Source organism: Oncorhynchus gorbuscha, linkage group LG01, assembly GCF_021184085.1.
Source record: "Oncorhynchus gorbuscha isolate QuinsamMale2020 ecotype Even-year linkage group LG01, OgorEven_v1.0, whole genome shotgun sequence".
Lineage (NCBI taxonomy): Eukaryota > Metazoa > Chordata > Actinopteri > Salmoniformes > Salmonidae > Oncorhynchus > Oncorhynchus gorbuscha.
In genome coordinates, this window is record NC_060173.1 from 2,316,696 (window position 1) to 2,337,220 (window position 20,525).

Below are 20,525 nucleotides of genomic sequence, written 5' to 3' on the forward strand. Positions count from 1 at the left end.
AATAGCAGTTATAACATGTGTCTGTCTCCACATAACACTGTAATAACAGTTATAACATCTGTCTTCACATAACACTGTAATAGCAGTTATAACATGTCTTCATAACACTGTAATAGCAGTTACAACATGTGTCTCCACATAACACTGTAATAGCAGTTATAACATGTCTTCATAACACTGTAATAGCAGTTATAACATGTCTTCATAACGCTGTAATAGCAGTTATAACATGTCTTCATAACACTGTAATAGCAGTTATAACATGTGTCTTCATAACGCTGTAATAGCAGTTATAACATGTCTTCATAACACTGTAATAGCAGTTATAACATGTGTCTTCATAACGCTGTAATAGCAGTTATAACATGTCTTCATAACACTGTAATAGCAGTTATAACATGTGTCTTCATAATGCTGTAATAACAGTTGTAACATGTCATCATAATGCTCTAATAGCAGTTATAACATGTGTCTAAGTAACGCTGTAATAGCAGTTATAACATGTCTCCTCATAACACTGTAATAGCAGTTATAACATGTGTCTGTCTTCATAACGCTGTAATAGCAGTTATAACATGTGTCTTCATAACGCTGTAATAGCAGTTATAACATGTGTCTGTCTCCACATAACACTGTAATAACAGTTATAACATCTGTCTTCACATAACACTGTAATAGCAGTTATAACATGTCTTCATAACACTGTAATAGCAGTTACAACATGTGTCTCCACATAACACTGTAATAGCAGTTATAACATGTCTTCATAACACTGTAATAGCAGTTATAACATGTCTTCATAACACTGTAATAGCAGTTATAACATGTGTCTGACTTCACATAACACTGTAATAGCAGTTATAACATGTCTTCATAATGCTGTAATAGCAGTTATAACATGTCTTCATAATGCTGTAATAGCAGTTATAACATGTGTCTTCATAACGCTGTAATAGCAGTTATAACATGTGTCTGTCTCCACATAACACTGTAATAGCAGTTATAATATGTCTTCATAACACTGTAATAGCAGTTATAACATGTGTATGTCTTCATAATGCTGTAATAGCAGTTATAACATGTGTCTGTCTCCACATAACACTGTAATAGCAGTTATAACATGTGTCTTCATAACGCTGTAATAACAGTTATAACATGTCTTCATAACACTGTAATAGCAGTTATAACATGTGTCTGTCTCCACATAACACTATAATAGCAGTTATAACATGTCTTCATAACACTGTAATAGCAGTTATAACATGTCTTCATAACACTGTAATAGCAGTTATAACATGTGTCTCCACATAACACTGTAATAGCAGTTATAACATGTCTTCATAATGCTGTAATAGCAGTTATAACGTGTCTTCATAACGCTGTAATAGCAGTTATAACATGTGTCTGTCTCCACATAACGCTGTCATAGCAGTTATAACATGTCTCTCTTCCTGAATACCATTGTTATAACACCTCTTTGCCTCCATATTAAAACCCTTATAATGCCTCTTTCCTTAATTATAACACTGTTATAATAACATATGTATATCATAACACTGTATAACATATCTCTGCTTCCATATAACACTGTTTAAGCTTACTGGGAGGAGGCCCCTTTGATACTTACCAACGCTGACTATTGTAACTAAATTCAGGCATCTCTCTACCTCTACAGTATGGGTTGAACACTGCTATATTACTGTCATAACACATCGCATCCCCCGTGTACTGTAGCAGTGTTCAGGCTTACTGGGAGGTTCCTTTCATACTGTAAATCCTCTTATCCCATTGGGCACAGTCAAAACTTCCAATCGGCCTCCAATTGTATATTCCGCCATGCAAGGGGAAATTAGATGATCTCTCCCAAATGGCACCCCTACAGTATTTCTTATATTGTGCACTACTTTTGACCAGGGATCCATAGGGTAGTGCACTATGAAGGGAATACTATGTAGGGAATATGGTGCCATTTGGGACACAACCCTATATGACCTCTCCCAAATAGGGCTGAAAATGTGCCTGCTGTAGTAATAATAATGAGATGCCAAATAATACATGGCCTAGCTTAGACAACTAATAACCTGTTGGTTAGCCTAGCTGTTACAACTAATAACCTGTTAGTTAGCCTAGCTATTACAACTAATAACCTGTTAGTTAGCCTAGCTATTACAACTAATAACCAGTTAGTTAGCCTAGCTATTACAACTAATAACCTGTTTGTTAGCCTAGCTATTACAACTAATAACCTGTTAGTTAGCCTAGCTATTACAACTAATAACCTGTTTGTTAGCCTAGCTATTACAACTAATAACCTGTTAGTTAGCCTAGCTATTACAACTAATAACCTGTTTGTTAGCCTAGCTATGACAACTAATAACCTGTTAGTTAGCCTAGCTATGACAACTAATAACCTGTGTTAGTTAGTTAGCCTAGCTATGACAACTAATAAGCTGTTAGTTAGCCTTGCTATGACAACTAATAAGCTGTTAGTTAGCCTAGCTATTACAACTAATAACCTGTGTTAGTTAGTTAGCCTAGCTATGACAACTAATAAGCTGTTAGTTAGCCTTGCTATGACAACTAATAACCTGTCAGTTAGCCTAGCTATTACAACTAATAACCAGTTAGTTAGCCTAGCTATGACAACTAATACGCTGTTAGTTAGCCTAGCTATGACAACTAATAAGCTGTTAGTTAGCCTAGCTATTACAACTAATAACTTGTGTTAGTTAGTTAGTTAGCCTAGCTATGACAACTAATAAGCTGTTAGTTAGCCTAGCTATGACAACTAATAAGCTGTTAGTTAGCCTAGCTATTACAACTAATAACCTGTGTTAGTTAATTAGCCTAGCTATGACAACTAATATGCTGTTAGTTAGCCTAGCTATTACAACTAATAACCTGTGTTAGTTAATTAGCCTAGCTATGACAACTAATATGCTGTTAGTTAGCCTAGCTATGACAACTAATAAGCTGTTAGTTAGCCTAGCTATGACAACTAATAAGCTGTTAGTTAGCCTAGCTATGACAACTAATAAGCTGTTAGTTAGCCTAGCTATTACAACTAATAACTTGTGTTAGTTAGTTAGCCTAGCTATGACAACTAATAAGCTGTTAGTTAGCCTAGCTATGACAACTAATAAGCTGTTAGTTAGCCTAGGTATTACAACTAATAACCTGTGTTAGTTAATTAGCCTAGCTATGACAACTAATATGCTGTTAGTTAGCCTAGCTATTACAACTAATAACCTGTGTTAGTTAGTTAGCCTAGCTATTACAACTAATAACCTGTTAGTTAGCCTAGCTATTACAACTAATAACCAGTTAGTTAGCCTAGCTATTACAACTAATAACCAGTTAGTTAGCCTAGCTATGACAACTAATACGCTGTTAGTTAGCCTTGCTATGACATCTAATGTGCTGTTAGTTAGCCTAGCTATTACAACTAATAACCTGTCAGTTAGCCTAGCTATTACAACTAATAACCAGTTAGTTAGCCTAGCTATGACAACTAATACGCTGTTAGTTAGCCTAGCTATGACAACTAATAACCTGTGTTAGTTAGTTAGCCTAGCTATGACAACTAATAAGCTGTTAGTTAGCCTTGCTATGACATCTAATAAGCTGTTAGTTAGCCTAGCTGTTACAACTAATAACCTGTGTTAGTTAGTTAGTTAGCCTAGCTATGACAACTAATAAGCTGTTAGTTAGCCTAGCTATGACAACTAATAAGCTGTTAGTTAGCCTAGCTATGACAACTAATAAACTGTTAGTTAGCCTAGCTATTACAACTAATAACCTGTGTTAGTTAGTTAGCCTAGCTATGACAACTAATAAGCTGTTAGTTCGCCTAGCTATGACAACTAATAAGCTGTTAGTTAGCCTAGCTATTACAACTAATAACCTGTGTTAGTTAGTTAGCCTAGCTATGACAACTAATAAGCTGTTAGTTAGCCTTGCTATGACAACTAATAAGCTGTTAGTTAGCCTAGCTATTACAACTAATAACCTGTGTTAGTTAGTTAGTTAGCCTAGCTATGACAACTAATAAGCTGTTAGTTAGCCTAGCTATGACAACTAATAAGCTGTTAGTTAGCCTAGCTATTACAACTAATAATCTGTGTTAGTTAATTAGCCTAGCTATGACAACTAATATGCTGTTAGTTAGCCTAGCTATTACAACTAATAACCTGTTAGTTAGCCTAGCTATGCCAACTAATATGCTGTTAGTTAGCCTAGCTATTACAACTAATAACCTGTGTTAGTTAGTTAGTTAGCCTAGCTATGACAACTAATAAGCTGTTAGTTAGCCTAGCTATGACAACTAATAAGCTGTTAGTTAGCCTTGCTATGACAACTAATAAGCTGTTAGTTAGCCTAGCTATTACAACTAATAACCTGTGTTAGTTAGTTAGCCTAGCTATGACAACTAATAAGCTGTTAGTTAGCCTAGCTATGACAACTAATAAGCTGTTAGTTAGCCTTGCTATGACAACTAATAAGCTGATGGTTAGCCTAGCTATTACAACTAATAACCTGTGTTAGTTAGTTAGCTTAGCTATGACAACTAATAAGCTGTTAGTTAGCCTAGCTATGACAACAAATAAGCTGTTAGTTAGCCTAGCTATGCCAACTAATAACCTGTGTTAGTTAGTTAGCCTAGCTATGACAACTGATAAGCTGGTAGTTAGCCTAGCTATTACAACTAATAACCTGTGTTAGTTAGTTAGCCTAGCTATTACAACTAATACGCTGTTAGTTAAATACAACTATTAACCTGTTATTTAGCCTAGCTATTACAACTAATAACCTGTTATTTAGCCTAGCTATTACAACTAATAACCTGTTAGTTAGCCTAGCTATTACAACTAATAACCTGTTTGTTAGCCTAGCTATTACAACTAATAACCTGTTAGTTAGTTAGGCTACATTAACATTCTGTAACCTGAAAATAGCTGCTCACCTGGAATGATTCAAAGGTTTACAAAAATACCTTTGTTTGTAGATGCATTGGCGTGTATTATATTACATCATCTGTGTGTGTGTGTTGCATGTTCCTAAATAAATACAGCTGCCAGTGTGCCCATGCACACAATCATATTACCACTTTTCCATTTTGAATGCAACTCCCTATTTATAATTGGTCAATATGAAGCGTAGGCTATTATGTAAATCCTGTGTCAATTACAGACTTTATCTGGTAATATTTTATAGCCTGCTCTGTGCCAATCTTTAACTCTTAATTATACTAGATCACATCAGTGGTCTCTCTCATCACTCTTTTCTCCTCTCTGTCCCCTCTTTATTTCTCTTCAATCACTCTCTCTCCCTATTTTCCTCCCCCACTCTCTCATCAATCTCCTCTGCTCCCTCCCCTCTCTGTGTCTCTCTCTTTCCCTGTCTCTCTCCCCTGCCCCCTCTTTCCCTCTCTCTCTGTCTCTCTCTCTCTGTCTGTCTCTCTCTCTCTGTCTCTTTCCCTCTCTCTCTCTCTCTCTCTCTCTCTCTCTCTCTCTTTCCCTCTCTCTCTCTTTCTCTCTCTCTTTCCCTCTCTCTCTGTCTCTCTCTGTCTCTCTCTCTCTCTCTCTCTCTCTCTCTCTCTCTCTCTCTCTCTCTCTCTCTCTCTCTCTCTCTGTCTCTCTCTCTTTCCCTCCCCTCTCTCTCTCTCTCTCTCTCTCTCTCTCTCTCTCTCTCTCTCTCTCTCTCTCTCTCTGTCTCTCTCTCTCTCCCTGTCTCTCTCCCCTGCCCCCTCTTTCCCTCTCCCTCTCTAACCATGTGATGTACGTGTTTGACAATGCTCTCTCGTGTCCCTCTGTTTCGGTTGCTAGGGATGGGAGACAGTCCTAGGCAACGTAGTACGCAAATCTCCAGCCGAGACGCGAGAAACCGGATAACGTACATTAGTTAGAGATATCAGCGAGGCGACAGCGAAGAGCGGACCGAGTGACCCGCGCGTAAACCGATAGTTTTCATAGTAGCCAAATTGAAAATTCTCCATTTTGTATACAGGCGAACGGTCTAGTGACTTTGGGCAGCAAAGATGACGACATTAACGATAGCCCGAAATGCGCTAAGTGCGCAACCGTCATCACCAAAGCAAGAGTGAGTGATCACCAAAGTGGACTTCCTTTTTTCGCTCTTTCACTTTGCCGCTGGCCAGGTCAACACATCACCACACAGCTGCGTAGCCGCCTGCGCGTCAAGCTGGGCTCCGACTCGCTCTCTCGCTCGACGGACTGAACATACAGTCATCACGGAAATAAAAAAAAGGACATCTAACGCGAACGTATCCACTTTTTTGGGGGTGGGGGTTGGGGGGGTGTAATTCTTGTTCTGCGTTCTCGCATCATAAGATCAGTGGAACAGGTGACACTGACATCTGCTCCGTCTGTCGAGCAGAATTCAAGCTCATATGGAAAGTAAAATGAAATGTCTAAAGCCTGCGGTTGTCGTCTGTCACACCGGGCTGAGAACGTATCTACTGAAAACTTCCACGGAGTAAAGTAGCCGACAGTAAGACGCGGACAGCCTCCAAATGAACATAGGATACCGAAATGGCAAGTCTGCTTCTGTTGGAAGTTTGTGGAGCCATTTGATCTGTTTCTGGGAAGACATTTATAGTCTTATTTACATTGGTTGGCTGCTCTGGCTGACTCCAAACAGACACGAAGAGACTATGTTTTATCATCAACATTCAGCGTTATATTGTTGAGTTAAATTATTATGATTATTATTATTATCACTTCTTCAAACACTACTCTGCTGCTTTTGGTTGTTGTTATTAATAAGCTTCTAATTGGCTTATCCATCCCCCCCACCTCTCCCTTTCAACTGTTCTCCAGGTCCTTGCTGTAAATGACAATGTGTTCTCTGTCAACTTACCTGCTAAAATAAGGGTAAACATTTATTATTTATTTTTTTACAATTACAATTACGAATCCATCAATATTATTGTAATGTGTCGATGTCAGTTGACACTTCATCTAATGTGGGGCAGTCAGACAGTGCCACTTCTAGTACCATGTGTTGGTCTGTGGCTGCTGAGCTAGCAGAGAGCAATCACTGGCCTGTTAAGGAACACAATGCCCTCTGTTGCTGCGGGTCCTGCCAACGAGGTGGTGCCCCCGGATCCTTTCTCACCAGTTCAGAGTAGGAGCCTCCGACCGGGCTGACCAGCACCGGCCTCAGTTCAGAGTAGGAGCCTCCGACCGGGCTGACCAGTCTAAGAACCAGCGTCAGCCCCAGCCAGACCAGCCTCGGACACAGACACGACCAGCCTCAGAACCAGCCTCAGACACGTCTTCAGACACTGTCCTGTCCTAACCAGTTTCAGCCTCAACCCCAGCCATTGTTGGAGCTTCGGTCTCAGTTCCAACCCCAGTCTCAGACAAGGCTTCAGCCTCATCCCCTGATTCCATCCTGACTCAGCCAGTATCCAACGGCAGGCTGCCGGGCAACGGGCGTAGCAACGGGCGTAGCAACGGGCACGGCATGGGCAACTCCTCCAGGAAGGAGGAGGCCGAGGAAGAGAAGGATGGGGAGAAAGTGAAAGTAATGGAGGAGGAGAAGAGGAGGAGGAAGAAGAAGAAAGAGGAGGAGATGGAGGACGATGAGCTTCCCCTAGGGGTGGAGGAGATGCTGGCGAGCGGAGACCCGTTTTGGACCTGAGCTATAAGAAGTTTCGCAGGTTGCCCGGTGTGGTCTGTAGGCTACGTCACCTGGAGAAGCTGTATGTGTGTGGTAACAGTCTGCGGACCCTCCCGGAGAACATCGTCCAACTGAAGGGCCTCCGCATCCTGGCTCTAGACTTCAACAAGATGGAGGACGTCCCGTTGGCCATCTGCCAGCTCCGTAACCTGACACGTCTCTACCTGGGCTCCAACCGCCTGATATCTCTCCCTCCAGAGCTACGCAACCTTCAGAGCCTTCGCTGCCTCTGGATGGAGAGCAACTACTTCACGTGCTTCCCCCGCCAGCTCTACGACTTACCCCACCTCAGGTCCCTCCAGATGGGGGACAACAGGCTGCGGACTCTGCCCCCGGACCTGTGGCGTATGGAGGCCCTGCGGGGACTGTGGCTCTACGGAAACCGTTTCACTGAGTTCCCACGTGTCTTACTCCGCATGGTGGATCTGGAGATCTTAGACTTGGACAAGAACAAGATCGAGGTGTTCCCTAATCTGAGCCGGCTCCCCGCCCTCCGCCTCTTCTCCTACGACCACAACCCTGTGGAGGGGCCTCCTGGTGTGGGGGAGGAGGTGCTGCTGGTTGGGGAGGGGGCCCAGGAGGAGCTCCAGGAACGGGCAGACAGGAAGGCTAAGAAGGAGCAGGATATGAGGGATGCGGAAGAGGCTGTGCTGGCCGGGGATGGGCCTGTGATCCAAGGCATTCTAAAGACGGCCAAACAGAACAGCGCATCGCACGCTGGGCACAAGTACAACGAGGTGGTAACCATGGCGATGCCCCTAACCGAGGAAGAGAGGAGGAAGGAGGAGATGGAGGCGGAGTTAGAGAGGGCGTTGAACGACTACGGGGCGGGGCTTGAGTATGACCTGGAGGGGATAGAATATGACAAGGAGGAGCTTATATGTGAGGGGGAGGGGTATGAGGTTGGGGATTTGGAGTACGAACAAGGAGATATGGACTATGAGTATGAGGAGGGGGAGGAGCTAGAGGAACCAGGAAGACAAGGGGGCCGGCATTGATGACTGACTGATTGACTCCTCCTCCTGCAAAGGCTCTGAGTCCTTCCCTCCAAAGTCTAGACTTGTTTGACCTTGCAGCAGACATTGCAGACTACTGACTGATCTACAAGCCACCTTGCATCATAAATAACTACTTAGAATTATTTGTAGATCAGTCATCACGGATCCGATGCTCTCAGACACAGCCTCTCACCCCTCCCCTTCCTAAACCTAGGACCCCTCCCCTTCCTAAACCTAGGACCCCTCCCCTTCCTAAACCTAGGACCCCTCCCCTTCCTAAACCTAGGACCCCTCCCCTTCCTAAACATAGGACCCCTCCCCTTCCTAAACCTAGGACCCCTCCCCTTCCTAAACCTAGGACCCCTCCCCTTCCTAAACCTAGGACCCCTCCCCTTCATAAACCTAGGACCCCTCCCCTTCCTAAACCTAGGACCCCTCCCCTTCCTAAACCTAGGACCCCTCCCCTTCCTAAACATAGGACCCCTCCCCTTCCTAAACCTAGGACCCCTCCCCTTCCTAAACATAGGACCCCTCCCCTTCCTAAACATAGGACCCCTCCCCTTCCTAAACCTAGGACCCCTCCCCTTCCTAAACCTAGGACCCCTCCCCTTCCTAAACCTAGGACCCCTCCCCTTCCTAAACCTAGGACCCCTCCCCTTCCTAAACCTAGGACCCCTCCCCTTCCTAAACCTAGGACTCCTCCCCTTCCTAAACCTAGGACCCCTCCCCTTCCTAAGATTCTGCCTACTTGGCAGCTTCCTGATTTGCACTAGGAGGTGATATGAGAACTAAGTGGACAATATAAGGAAAACACCAGGATTAATAGCCTATGTCAGTTAGTTAATTATCCATTCAAGTGGATTCCAATATTGTTCTTCTGCCTTTCTAGGCTAGACCTTTTTTATGACAACGCTCCAGCTGTCATGACAACGCTCCAGCTGTCATGACAACGCCCAACCAGAGGGTTGTTTAACTTAGTAAACCCTGTGTGAAATGAATTAATGACTAGCCTCCTGAACCTGTTGCTATAATATGTGACTTTGACATTCTCTGTCCGTAGTTAGAAGTAGAGCAGGGCTGAGCCACTAAATAACCAAGACATTAGATGTTTTTCAAACTGACCTGAAGACAGATCCATGCACTGCACATTGTGGAGATGAGGGCAGGCAGTGGCGTCTTTGCCAACTCGGCAAATTGGCAAGTCAGAGCAGGACTCCGGTGACGCTGTGTGTGTGTGTCAGTGTGTGTGTGTCTGCATTGAGTAAGTGTGTGTGTGTGTCTGCATTGAGTAAGTGTGTGTGTGTCTGCATTGAGTAAGTGTGTGTGTGTGTTTGAGTGGTTGTGTGTGAATGCGGACACGCAAGTGTGTATATATGGGTGCGTGTGTGAATGTGTACACGTTTTGAGTGTGTCTATTTTGAAGTGAGGGGGGGGGTAAACTTATTACCTTTGTAATGTGATATAGTTTGTTTTTGTTAAACCCATTATGTGTATAAAGGAAATCTAATCTTGCCTCATTAAATAATGATTGAGTTTATCGGGTTGGACTGAATCATTCATACACAGGGAGACCGAGGCTGTGTTCACCAGGCCTCTCAGGAGTCTGGTACAACTCCCGATCAGGTGGTTTAGGTTTACGATGATGTTCAGACAATATCTGAGCCAGGAGCTAAGTCTACTGTACATCAAATCAAATAACGATTGTATTAGTCACATGCGCCGAATACAACAGGTGTAGTAGACCTTACAGTAAAAATGCTTACTTTACAAAAGCCCCTAACCAACAATGCAGTTTAAAAATGAAAATACCGATAAAAATACGAAATAAACCCGTTTGGTATAGTATCCCCCTGACACGATCACTTCTCTTACATTATTGCCTAATATGTTGATTATTTGTATCAGTTGAGTATAATAATCTAGAGAAACAAGTTTATTCATTATCATAGTGGTTATTAGTATTTAGGCATAGTGGTTATTAGTATTTAGGCCTAGTGGTTATTAGTATTTAGGCCTAGTGGTTATTAGTATTTAGGCCTATTGGTTATTAGTATTTAGGCCTAGTGGTTATTAGTATTTAGGCCTAGTGGTTATTAGTATTTAGGCCTAGTGGTTATTAGTATTTAGGCCTAGTGGTTATTAGTATTTAGGCATAGTGGTTATTAGTATTTAGGCCTAGTGGTTATTAGTATTTAGGCATAGTGGTTATTAGTATTTAGGCCTAGTGGTTATTAGTATTTAGGCCTAGTGGTTATTAGTATTTAGGCCTAGTGGTTATTAGTATTTAGGCCTAGTGGTTATTAGTATTTAGGCATAGTGGTTATTAGTATTAAGGCCTAGTGGTTATTAGTATTAAGGCCTAGTGGTTATTAGTATTTAGGCCTAGTGGTTATTAGTATTTAGGCATAGTGGTTATTAGTATTTAGGCATGTCATGGGAAATAGGCCTAGTGGTTATTAGTATTTAGGCCTAGTGGTTATTAGTATTTAGGCCTAGTGGTTATTAGTATTTAGGCCTAGTGGTTATTAGTATTTATTTAGGCCTAAATAGTGGTTATTAGTATTTAGGCCTAGTGGTTATTAGTATTTAGGCCTAGTGGTTATTAGTATTTAGGCCTAGTGGTTATTAGTATTTAGGCCTAGTGGTTATTAGTATTAAGGCCTAGTGGTTATTAGTATTTAGGCCTAGTGGTTATTAGTATTTAGGCATAGTGGTTATTAGTATTTAGGCATGTCATGGGAAATAGGCCTAGTGGTTATTAGTATTTAGGCCTAGTGGTTATTAGTATTTAGGCCTAGTGGTTATTAGTATTTAGGCCTAGTGGTTATTAGTATTTAGGCATGTCATGGGAAATAGGCCTAGTGGTTATTAGTATTTAGGCCTAGTGGTTATTAGTATTTAGGCCTAGTGGTTATTAGTATTTAGGCCTAGTGGTTATTAGTATTTAGGCCTAGTGGTTATTAGTATTTAGGCCTAGTGGTTATTAGTATTTAGGCCTAGTGGTTATTAGTAATAATATAATAATAATATATGCCATTTAGCAGACGCTTTTATCCAAAGCGACTTACAGTCATGTGTGCATACATTCTACGTATGGGTGGTCCCGGGGATCGAACCCACTACCCTGGCGTTACAAATCAAATCAAATCAAATCAAATCAAATTTTATTTGTCACATACACATGGTTAGCAGATGTTAATGCGAGTGTAGCGAAATGCTTGTGCTTCTAGTTCCGACAATGCAGTGATAACCAACAGCGCCATGCTCTACCAACTGAGCTACAGAAGGACCAGTATTTAGTATTTAGGCATGTCATGGGAAATAGGCCTCGTTGTTCAAGAGATACTGTTGCTATTAGGTCAAGATGATGTATGTATTGATCATATCAAAACAGAAATATGAAAACATTATTTTAACAATTTCATGTGGCCCAGGAACCCCTGACTCGCTGCGTTTTACGAGTATCAAGACACCTGCGCGGGGGGGGTCTGAGCCTAGATCAGAATGAATCAGATTAAATGGACTGGGGGGGGTCTGAGCCTAGATCAGAATGAATCAGATTAAATGGACTGGGGGGGTCTGAGCCTAGATCAGAATGAATCAGATTAAATGGACTGGGGGGGGGTCTGAGCCTAGATCAGAATGAATCAGATTAAATGGACTGGGGGGGTCTGAGCCTAGATCAGAATGAATCAGATTAAATGGACTGGGGGGTCTGAGCCTAGATCAGAATGAATCAGATTAAATGGACTGGGGGGGGGTCTGAGCCTAGATCAGAATGAATCAGATTAAATGGACTGGGGGGGGGGTCTGAGCCTAGATCAGAATGAATCAGATTAAATGGACTGGGGGGGTCTGAGCCTAGATCAGAATGAATCAGATTAAATGGACTGGGGGGGGGTCTGAGCCTAGATCAGAATGAATCAGATTAAATGGACTGGGGGGGGGGGTCTGAGCCTAGATCAGAATGAATCAGATTAAATGGACTGGGGGGGTCCGAGCCTAGATCAGAATGAATCAGATTAAATGGACTGGGGGGGTCTGAGCCTAGATCAGAATGAATCAGATTAAATGGACTGGGGGGGGTCTGAGCCTAGATCAGAATGAATCAGATTAAATGGACTGGGGGGGTCTGAGCCTAGATCAGAATGAATCAGATTAAATGGACTGGGGGGGGTCTGAGCCTAGATCAGAATGAATCAGATTAAATGGACTGGGGGGGTCCGAGCCTAGATCAGAATGAATCAGATTAAATGGACTGGGGGGTCTGAGCCTAGATCAGAATTAATCAGATTAAATGGACTGGGGGGGTCTGAGCCTAGATCAGAATGAATCAGATTAAATGGACTGGGGGGGGGTCTGAGCCTAGATCAGAATGAATCAGATTAAATGGACTGGGGGGTCTGAGCCTAGATCAGAATGAATCAGATTAAATGGACTGGGGGGTCTGAGCCTAGATCAGAATGAATCAGATTAAATGGACTGGGGGGGTCTGAGCCTAGATCAGAATGAATCAGATTAAATGGACTGGCGGGGGGGTCTGAGCCTAGATCAGAATGAATCAGATTAAATGGACTGGGGGGGGTCTGAGCCTAGATCAGAATGAATCAGATTAAATGGACTGGGGGGGGTCTGAGCCTAGATCAGAATGAATCAGATTAAATGGACTGGGGGGAGGGTCTGAGCCTAGATCAGAATGAATCAGATTAAATGGACAGGGGGGTCTGATCCTAGATCAGCACGCTTTTTGAAAACTGCACAAAGAGATCTATTTTGTTAACGTGAAGAGTAACATAAATCATTAAGCCGTTCAAAATTGCACTAGTTAGAAGCATATATTATGTCTAATTGGTGTGATATACAAGACACAGTAAAACAGGTATTGAAGACCAATAACTTTTCCCTCATTGTCTTTGTAAATGTGTCCATTACTTGTTGATGTTTCTTAACCATTTTGTTTTGTGTTCTTTGTAAGTACATAATCCAACAGCATCATTTGTACAGTATTTATTACCAGTTCTTAACAAGACCTTCACTTCAATCCTTCCCACTGGCGAAGAGTGCAATCAGTACTCTCCTGAGCATGTCTGTGCCAAGAGGGAGAGAGAGAGTTGGAGAGAGAGAGAAAGAGATGAGAAGGGGATAGAGAGAGGGGGCAAGGGAGGGAGAGAGCGAGAGAGGTGAGGGGGATAGAGAGAAGGGAGAGAGGTGAGGGGGATAGAGAGAAGGGAGAGAGGTGAGGGGATAGAGGGATAGAGGGAAAGAGAGAGGTGAGGGGATAGAGGGAAGGGAGAGAGGTGAGAGGGATAGAGGGAAGAGAGGGAGAGAGGTGAGAGGGATAGAGGGAAGGAGAGAGGTGAGGGGATAGAGGGAAGCGAGAGGGGGAGAGGTGAGAGGGATAGAGGGAAGAGAGAGAAGGAGAGAGAGAGGCAGGGGGATAGAGGGAGAGAGGTGAGGGGGATAGAGAGGAGAGAGGGAGGCAGGGGGATAGAGGGAAGAGAGAGGGAGAGAGGTGAGGGGGATAGAGAGGAGAGAGAGAAGGAGAGAGAGGCAGGGGGTAGAGGGGAGGGAGAGAAATAGAAAAGGGGAGAGAGGGGGAGAGAAAGAGAGAGAGGGGGGATAGATGAGAGGAGGAGAGGGGTGAATAGTTGCCTGGGGTACTTCTCCATAAAAGGCAGGGAGAGACGTTTTAAACACAAGATGGAATGTCACCAAGAAAACAAGGGAGAGAAGAGAGAGAGACCACTGTGCAGGTACATTTAGCATGCATCCCAATGGTATCCTGTCCCGTGGAGACTTATGGGCCCTGGTCTACAGAGGGAATAGAATGCCATTTGGGAAGCAGATTAGAGAAAACAACCCTACACTCAGAGGTGAGAGGAGATAGGCAGGGTTGTTAGGTCAGCTGGTATCAGAGAGGAGAGGGACATAGGTCAGCTGGTATCAGAGAGGAGAGGGACATAGGTCAGCTGGCATCAGAGATGAGAGGGTCATAGGTCAGCTGGTATCAGAGAGGAGAGGGACATATGTCAGCTGGCATCAGAGATGAGAGGGTCATAGGTCAGCTGGTATCAGAGAGGAGAGGGACATATGTCAGCTGGCATCAGAGAGGAGAAGGTCATATGTCAGCTGGCATCAGAGATGAGAGGGTCATTGAGCAGCTGGCATCAGTGATGAGAGGGTCATAGGTCAGCTGGCATCGGAGAGGGTCATAGGTCAGCTGATATCAGAGATGGGGGTCATAAGTCAGCTGGCATCAGAGAGGAGAGGTTCATATGTTAGGTGGCATCAGAGAGGAGAGGGTCATAGGTCAGCTGGCATCAGAGAGGAGAGGGTCATAGGTCAGCTGGCATCAGAGAGGAGAGGGTCATAGGTCAGCTGGCATCAGAGATGAGAGGGTCATTGAGCAGCTGGCATCAGTGATGAGAGGGTCATAGGTCAGCTGGCATCAGATAGGTGAGGGTCATAGGTCAGCTGGCATCGGAGAGGAGAGGGTCATAGGTCAGCTGGCATCAGAGAGGAGAGGGTCATAGGTCAGCTGGCATCAGATAGGTGAGTGTCATAGGTCAGCTGGCATCAGAGATGAGAGGGTCATAGGTCAGCTGGCATCAGAGAGAAGAGGGTCATAGGTCAGCTGATATCAGAGAGGAGAGGGTCATAGGTCAGCTGGCATCAGAGAGGAGAGGGTCATAGGTCAGCTGGCATCGGAGAGGAGAGGGTCATAGGTCAGCTGGCATCGGAGAGGAGAGGGTCATAGGTCAGCTGGTATCAGAGAGGAGAGGTTCATATGTTAGGTGGCATCAGAGAGGAGAGGGTCATAGGTCAGCTGGCATCGGAGAGGGTCATAGGTCAGCTGATATCAGAGATGGGGGTCATAAGTCAGCTGGCATCAGAGAGGAGAGGTTCATATGTTAGGTGGCATCAGAGAGGAGAGGGTCATAGGTCAGCTGGCATCAGAGAGGAGAGGGTCATAGGTCAGCTGGCATCAGAGAGGAGAGGGTCATAGGTCAGCTGGCATCAGAGATGAGAGGGTCATTGAGCAGCTGGCATCAGTGATGAGAGGGTCATAGGTCAGCTGGCATCAGATAGGTGAGGGTCATAGGTCAGCTGGCATCGGAGAGGAGAGGGTCATAGGTCAGCTGGCATCAGAGAGGAGAGGGTCATAGGTCAGCTGGCATCAGATAGGTGAGTGTCATAGGTCAGCTGGCATCAGAGATGAGAGGGTCATAGGTCAGCTGGCATCAGAGAGAAGAGGGTCATAGGTCAGCTGATATCAGAGAGGAGAGGGTCATAGGTCAGCTGGCATCAGAGAGGAGAGGGTCATAGGTCAGCTGGCATCGGAGAGGAGAGGGTCATAGGTCAGCTGGCATCGGAGAGGAGAGGGTCATAGGTCAGCTGGTATCAGAGAGGAGAGGTTCATATGTTAGGTGGCATCAGAGAGGAGAGGGTCATAGGTCAGCTGGCATCAGAGAGGAGAGGATCATAGGTCAGCTGATATCAGAGAGGAGAGGATCATAGGTCAGCTGGCATCAGAGAGGAGAGGGTCATAGGTCAGCTGGCATCAGATAGGTGAGTGTCATAAGTCAGCTGGCATTGGAGAGGACAGGGTCATAGGTCAGCTGGCATCAGAGAGGAGAGGGTCATAGGTCAGCTGGCATCAGATAGGTGAGTGTCATAAGTCAGCTGGCATTGGAGAGGAGAGGGTCATAGGTCAGCTGGCATCAGAGAGAAGAGGGTCATAGTCCTGGGGCATGGTCCTAGGGCTCAGGTCCTCTGAGAGAGAGAAAGAAAGAAGGAGAGAATTAGAGAACGCACATTTAGATTCACGCAGGACGCCGAATAGGACAGGAGAAGTACTCCAGATATAACAAACTGACCCTAGCCCCCCGACACAAACTACTGCAGCATAAATACTGGAGGCTGAGACAGGAGGGGACAGGAGACACTGTGGCCCCATCCGAGGACACCCCCGGACAGGGCCAAACAGGAAGGATATAACCCCACCCACTTTGCCAAAGCACAGCCCCCACACCACTAGAGGGATATCTTCAACCACCAACGTACCATCCTGAGACAAGGCTGAGTATAGCCCACAAGGATCTCTGCCAAGGGGGGGGGGGGGCGCCAACCCAGATGTAAATGTAAATGACCACAACAGTGAATCAACCCACTCAGGTGACGCACCCCCTGCAGGGACGGCATGAAAGAGCCCCAGTAAGCCAGTGACTCAGCCCCTGTAATAGGGTTAGAGGCAGAGAATCCCAGTGGAAAGAGGGGAACCGGCCAGGCAGAGACAGCAAGGGCGGTTCGTTGCTCCAGAGCCTTTCCATTCACCTTCCCACTCCTGGGCCAGACTACACTCAATCATATGACCCACTGAAGAGATGAGTCTTCAGTAAATCAAATCAAATCAAATCAAATTTATTTATATAGCCCTTCGTACATCAGCTGATATCTCAAAGTGCTGTACAGAAACCCAGCCTAAAACCCCAAACAGCAAACAATGCAGGTGTAAAAGCACGGTGGCTAGGAAAAACTCCCTAGAAAGGCCAAAACCTAGGAAGAAACCTAGAGAGGAACCGGGCTATGTGGGGTGGCCAGTCCTCTTCTGGCTGTGCCGGGTAGAGATTATAACAGAACATGACCAAGATGTTCAAATGTTCATAAATGACCAGCATGGTCAAATAATAATAAGGCAGAACAGTTGAAACTGGAGCAGCAGCACAGTCAGATGGACTGGGGACAGCAAGGAGCCATCATGTCAGGTAGTCCTGGGGCACGGTCCTAGGGCTCAGGTCCTCCGAGAGAGAGAAAGAAAGAGAGAATTAGAGAGAGCATATGTGGGGTGGCCAGTCCTCTTCTGGCTGTGCCAGGTGGAGATTATAACAGAACGTGGCCAAGATGTTCAAATGTTCATAAATGACCAGCATGGTTGAATAATAGTAAGGCAGAACAGTTGAAACTGGAGCAGGAGCATGGCCAGGTGGACTGGGGACAGCAAGGAGTCATCATGTCAGGTAGTCCTGGGACATGGTCCTAGGGCCCAGGCCAGTTGAAACTGGAGCAGCAGCATGGCCAGGTGGACTGGGGACAGCAAGGAGTCATCATGTCAGGTAGTCCTGGGGCATGGTTCTAGGGCTCAGGTCCTCCGAGAGAGAGAAAGAAAGAGAGAAGGAGAGAATTAGAGAACGCACACTTAGATTTACACAGGACACCGAATAGGACAGGAGAAGTACTCCAGATAAACAAACTGACCCTAGCCCCCCGACACATAAACTACTGCAGCATAAATACTGGAGGCTGAGACAGGAGGGGTCAGGAGACACTGTGGCCCCATCCGAGGACACCCCCGGACAGGGGGTGTCCTAAAGACTTAAAGGTTGAGACCGTTCCATAAAAATGGAGCTCTATAGGAGAAAGCCCTGCCTCCAGCTGTTTGCTTAGAAATTCTAGGGACAATTAGGAGGCCAGCGTATTGTGACCGTAGCGTACGTGTAGGTATGTACGGCAGGACCAAATCAGAGAGATAGGTAGGACCAAGCCCATGTAATGCTTTGTAGGTTAGCAGTAAAACCTTGAAATCAGCCCTTGCTTTTACAGGAAGCCAGTGTAGAGAGGCTAGCACTGGAGTAATATGATCAAATTTTTTGGTTCTAGTCAGGATTCTAGCAGCCGTATTTAGCACTAACTGAAGTTTATTTAGTGCTTTATCCGGGTAGCCGGAAAGTAGAGCATTGCAGTAGTCTAACCTAGAAGTGACAAAAGCATGGATTAATTTTTCTGCATCATTTTTGGAAAGAAAGTTTCTGATTTTTGCAATATTACGTAGATGGAAACAAGCTGTCCTCAAAATGGTCTTGATATGTTCTTCAAAAGAGAGATCAGGGTCCAGAGTAACGCCGAGGTCCTTCACAGTTTTATTTGAGACGACTGTACAACCATTAAGATTAATTGTCAGATTCAACAGAAGATCTCTTTGTTTCTTGGGACCTAGAACAAGCATCTCTGTTTTGTCCGAGTTTAATAGTAGAAATTTTGCAGCCATCCACTTCCTTATGTCTGAAACACATGCTTCTAGCGAGGGCAATTTTGGGGCTTCACCATGTTTCATTGAAATGTACAGCTGTGTGTCATACGCATAGCAGTGAAAGGTAACATTATGTTTTCAAATAACATCCCCAAGAGGTAAAATGTATAGTGAAAACAATAGTGGTCCTAAAACGGAACCTTGAGGAACACCGAAATTTACAGTTGATTTGTCAGAGGACAAACCATTCACAGAGACAAACTGATATCTTTCCGACAGATAAGATCTAAACCAGGCCAGAACATGTCCGTGTAGACCAATTTGGGTTTCCAATCTCTCCAAAAGAATGTGGTGATCGATGGTATCAAAAGCAGCACTAAGGTCTCGGAGCACGAGGATAGCCTCTGTTCTGCTCTCCTAGCCTGTTCTGCTCTCTGTCTCTCCTAGCCTCTGTTCTGCTCTCTGTCTCTCCTTGCCCTCTGTTCTGCTCTCTGTCTCTCCTCTGTTCTGCTCTCTGTCTCTCCTAGCCTCTGTTCTGCTCTCTGTCTCTCCTTGCCCTCTGTTCTGCTCTCTGTCTCTCCTAGCCTCTGTTCTGCTCTCTGTCTCTCCTCTGTTCTGCTCTCTGTCTCTCCTAGCCTCTGTTCTGCTCTCTGTCTCTCCTAGTCTCTGTTCTGATCTCTGTCTCTCCTAGTCTCTGTTCTGCTCTCTGTCTCTCCTAGTCTCTGTTCTGATCTCTGTCTCTCCTAGTCTCTGTTTTGTTTACTGTGATTGGTTACTGTGTCTGGTTACTTTGTCTGGTTACTGTGACTGGTTACTGTGATTGGTTACTGTGATTGGTTACTGTGATTGGTTACTGTGTCTGGTTACTGTGATTGGTTACTGTGATTGGTTACTGTGTCTGGTTACTGTGATTGGTTACTGTGTCTGGTTACTGTGATTGGTTACTGTGATTGGTTACTGTGATTGGTTACTGTGTCTGGTTACTGTGATTGGTTACTGTGATTGGTTACTGTGTCTGGCTGCGTATTGAAAATAAGTGCTTTTCTTCTTCCTCAACATTATCTATAATATCAACAAAGACTCTCAGGTTACCTCTCAGTTTACCTCTCAGGTTACGTCTCAGGTTACCTCTCAGGTTACGTCTCAGGTTATGTCTCAGGTTACCTCTCAGGTTATGTCTCAGGTTACCTCTCAGGTTATGTCTCAGGTTACCTCTCAGGTTACGTCTCAGGTTACCTCTCAGGTTACCTCTCAGGTTACGTCTCAGGTTACCTCTCAGGTTACCTCTCAGGTTATGTCTCAGGTTACCTCTCAGGTTACGTCTCAGGTTACCTCTCAGGTTATGTCTCAGGTTACCTCTCAGGTTACGTCTCAGGTTACCTCTCAGGTTATGTCTCAGGTTACCTCTCAGGTTACCTCTCAGGTTATGTCTCAGGTTACCTCTCAGGTTATGTCTCAGGTTACCTCTCAGGTTACGTCTCAGGTTACCTCTTAGGTTACCTCTCAGGTTATGTCTCAGGTTACCTCTCAGGTTACCTCTCAGGTTATGTCTCAGGTTACCTCTCAGGTTACCTCTCAGGTTACCTCTCAGGTTATGTCTCAGGTTACCTCTCAGGTTACGTCTCAGGTTACCTCTCAGGTTACGTCTCAGGTTATGTCTCAGGTTATGTCTCAGGTTACCTCTCAGGTTACGTCTCAGGTTACGTCTCAGGTTATGTCTCAGGTTATGTCTCAGGTTACCTCTCAGGTTACGTCTCAGGTTACGTCTCAGGTTACCTCTCAGGTTATGTCTCAGG

General features: G+C 44.7%; 1 protein-coding gene across 1 annotated transcript; it reads left to right on the forward strand.

The window, feature by feature from the left end:
* Nucleotides 1-7,328: 7,328 nt before the first annotated feature.
* LOC123994584 (leucine-rich repeat-containing protein 10B) lies at nt 7,329-10,254 on the forward strand. The gene is given in 2 exon segments (XM_046297398.1): nt 7,329-7,651; nt 7,654-10,254. Coding segments are annotated over 2 exon segments (1,212 nt in total). The 5' UTR covers nt 7,329-7,488; the 3' UTR covers nt 8,703-10,254.
* The last annotated feature ends 10,271 nt before the right edge of the window (nt 10,255-20,525 follow it).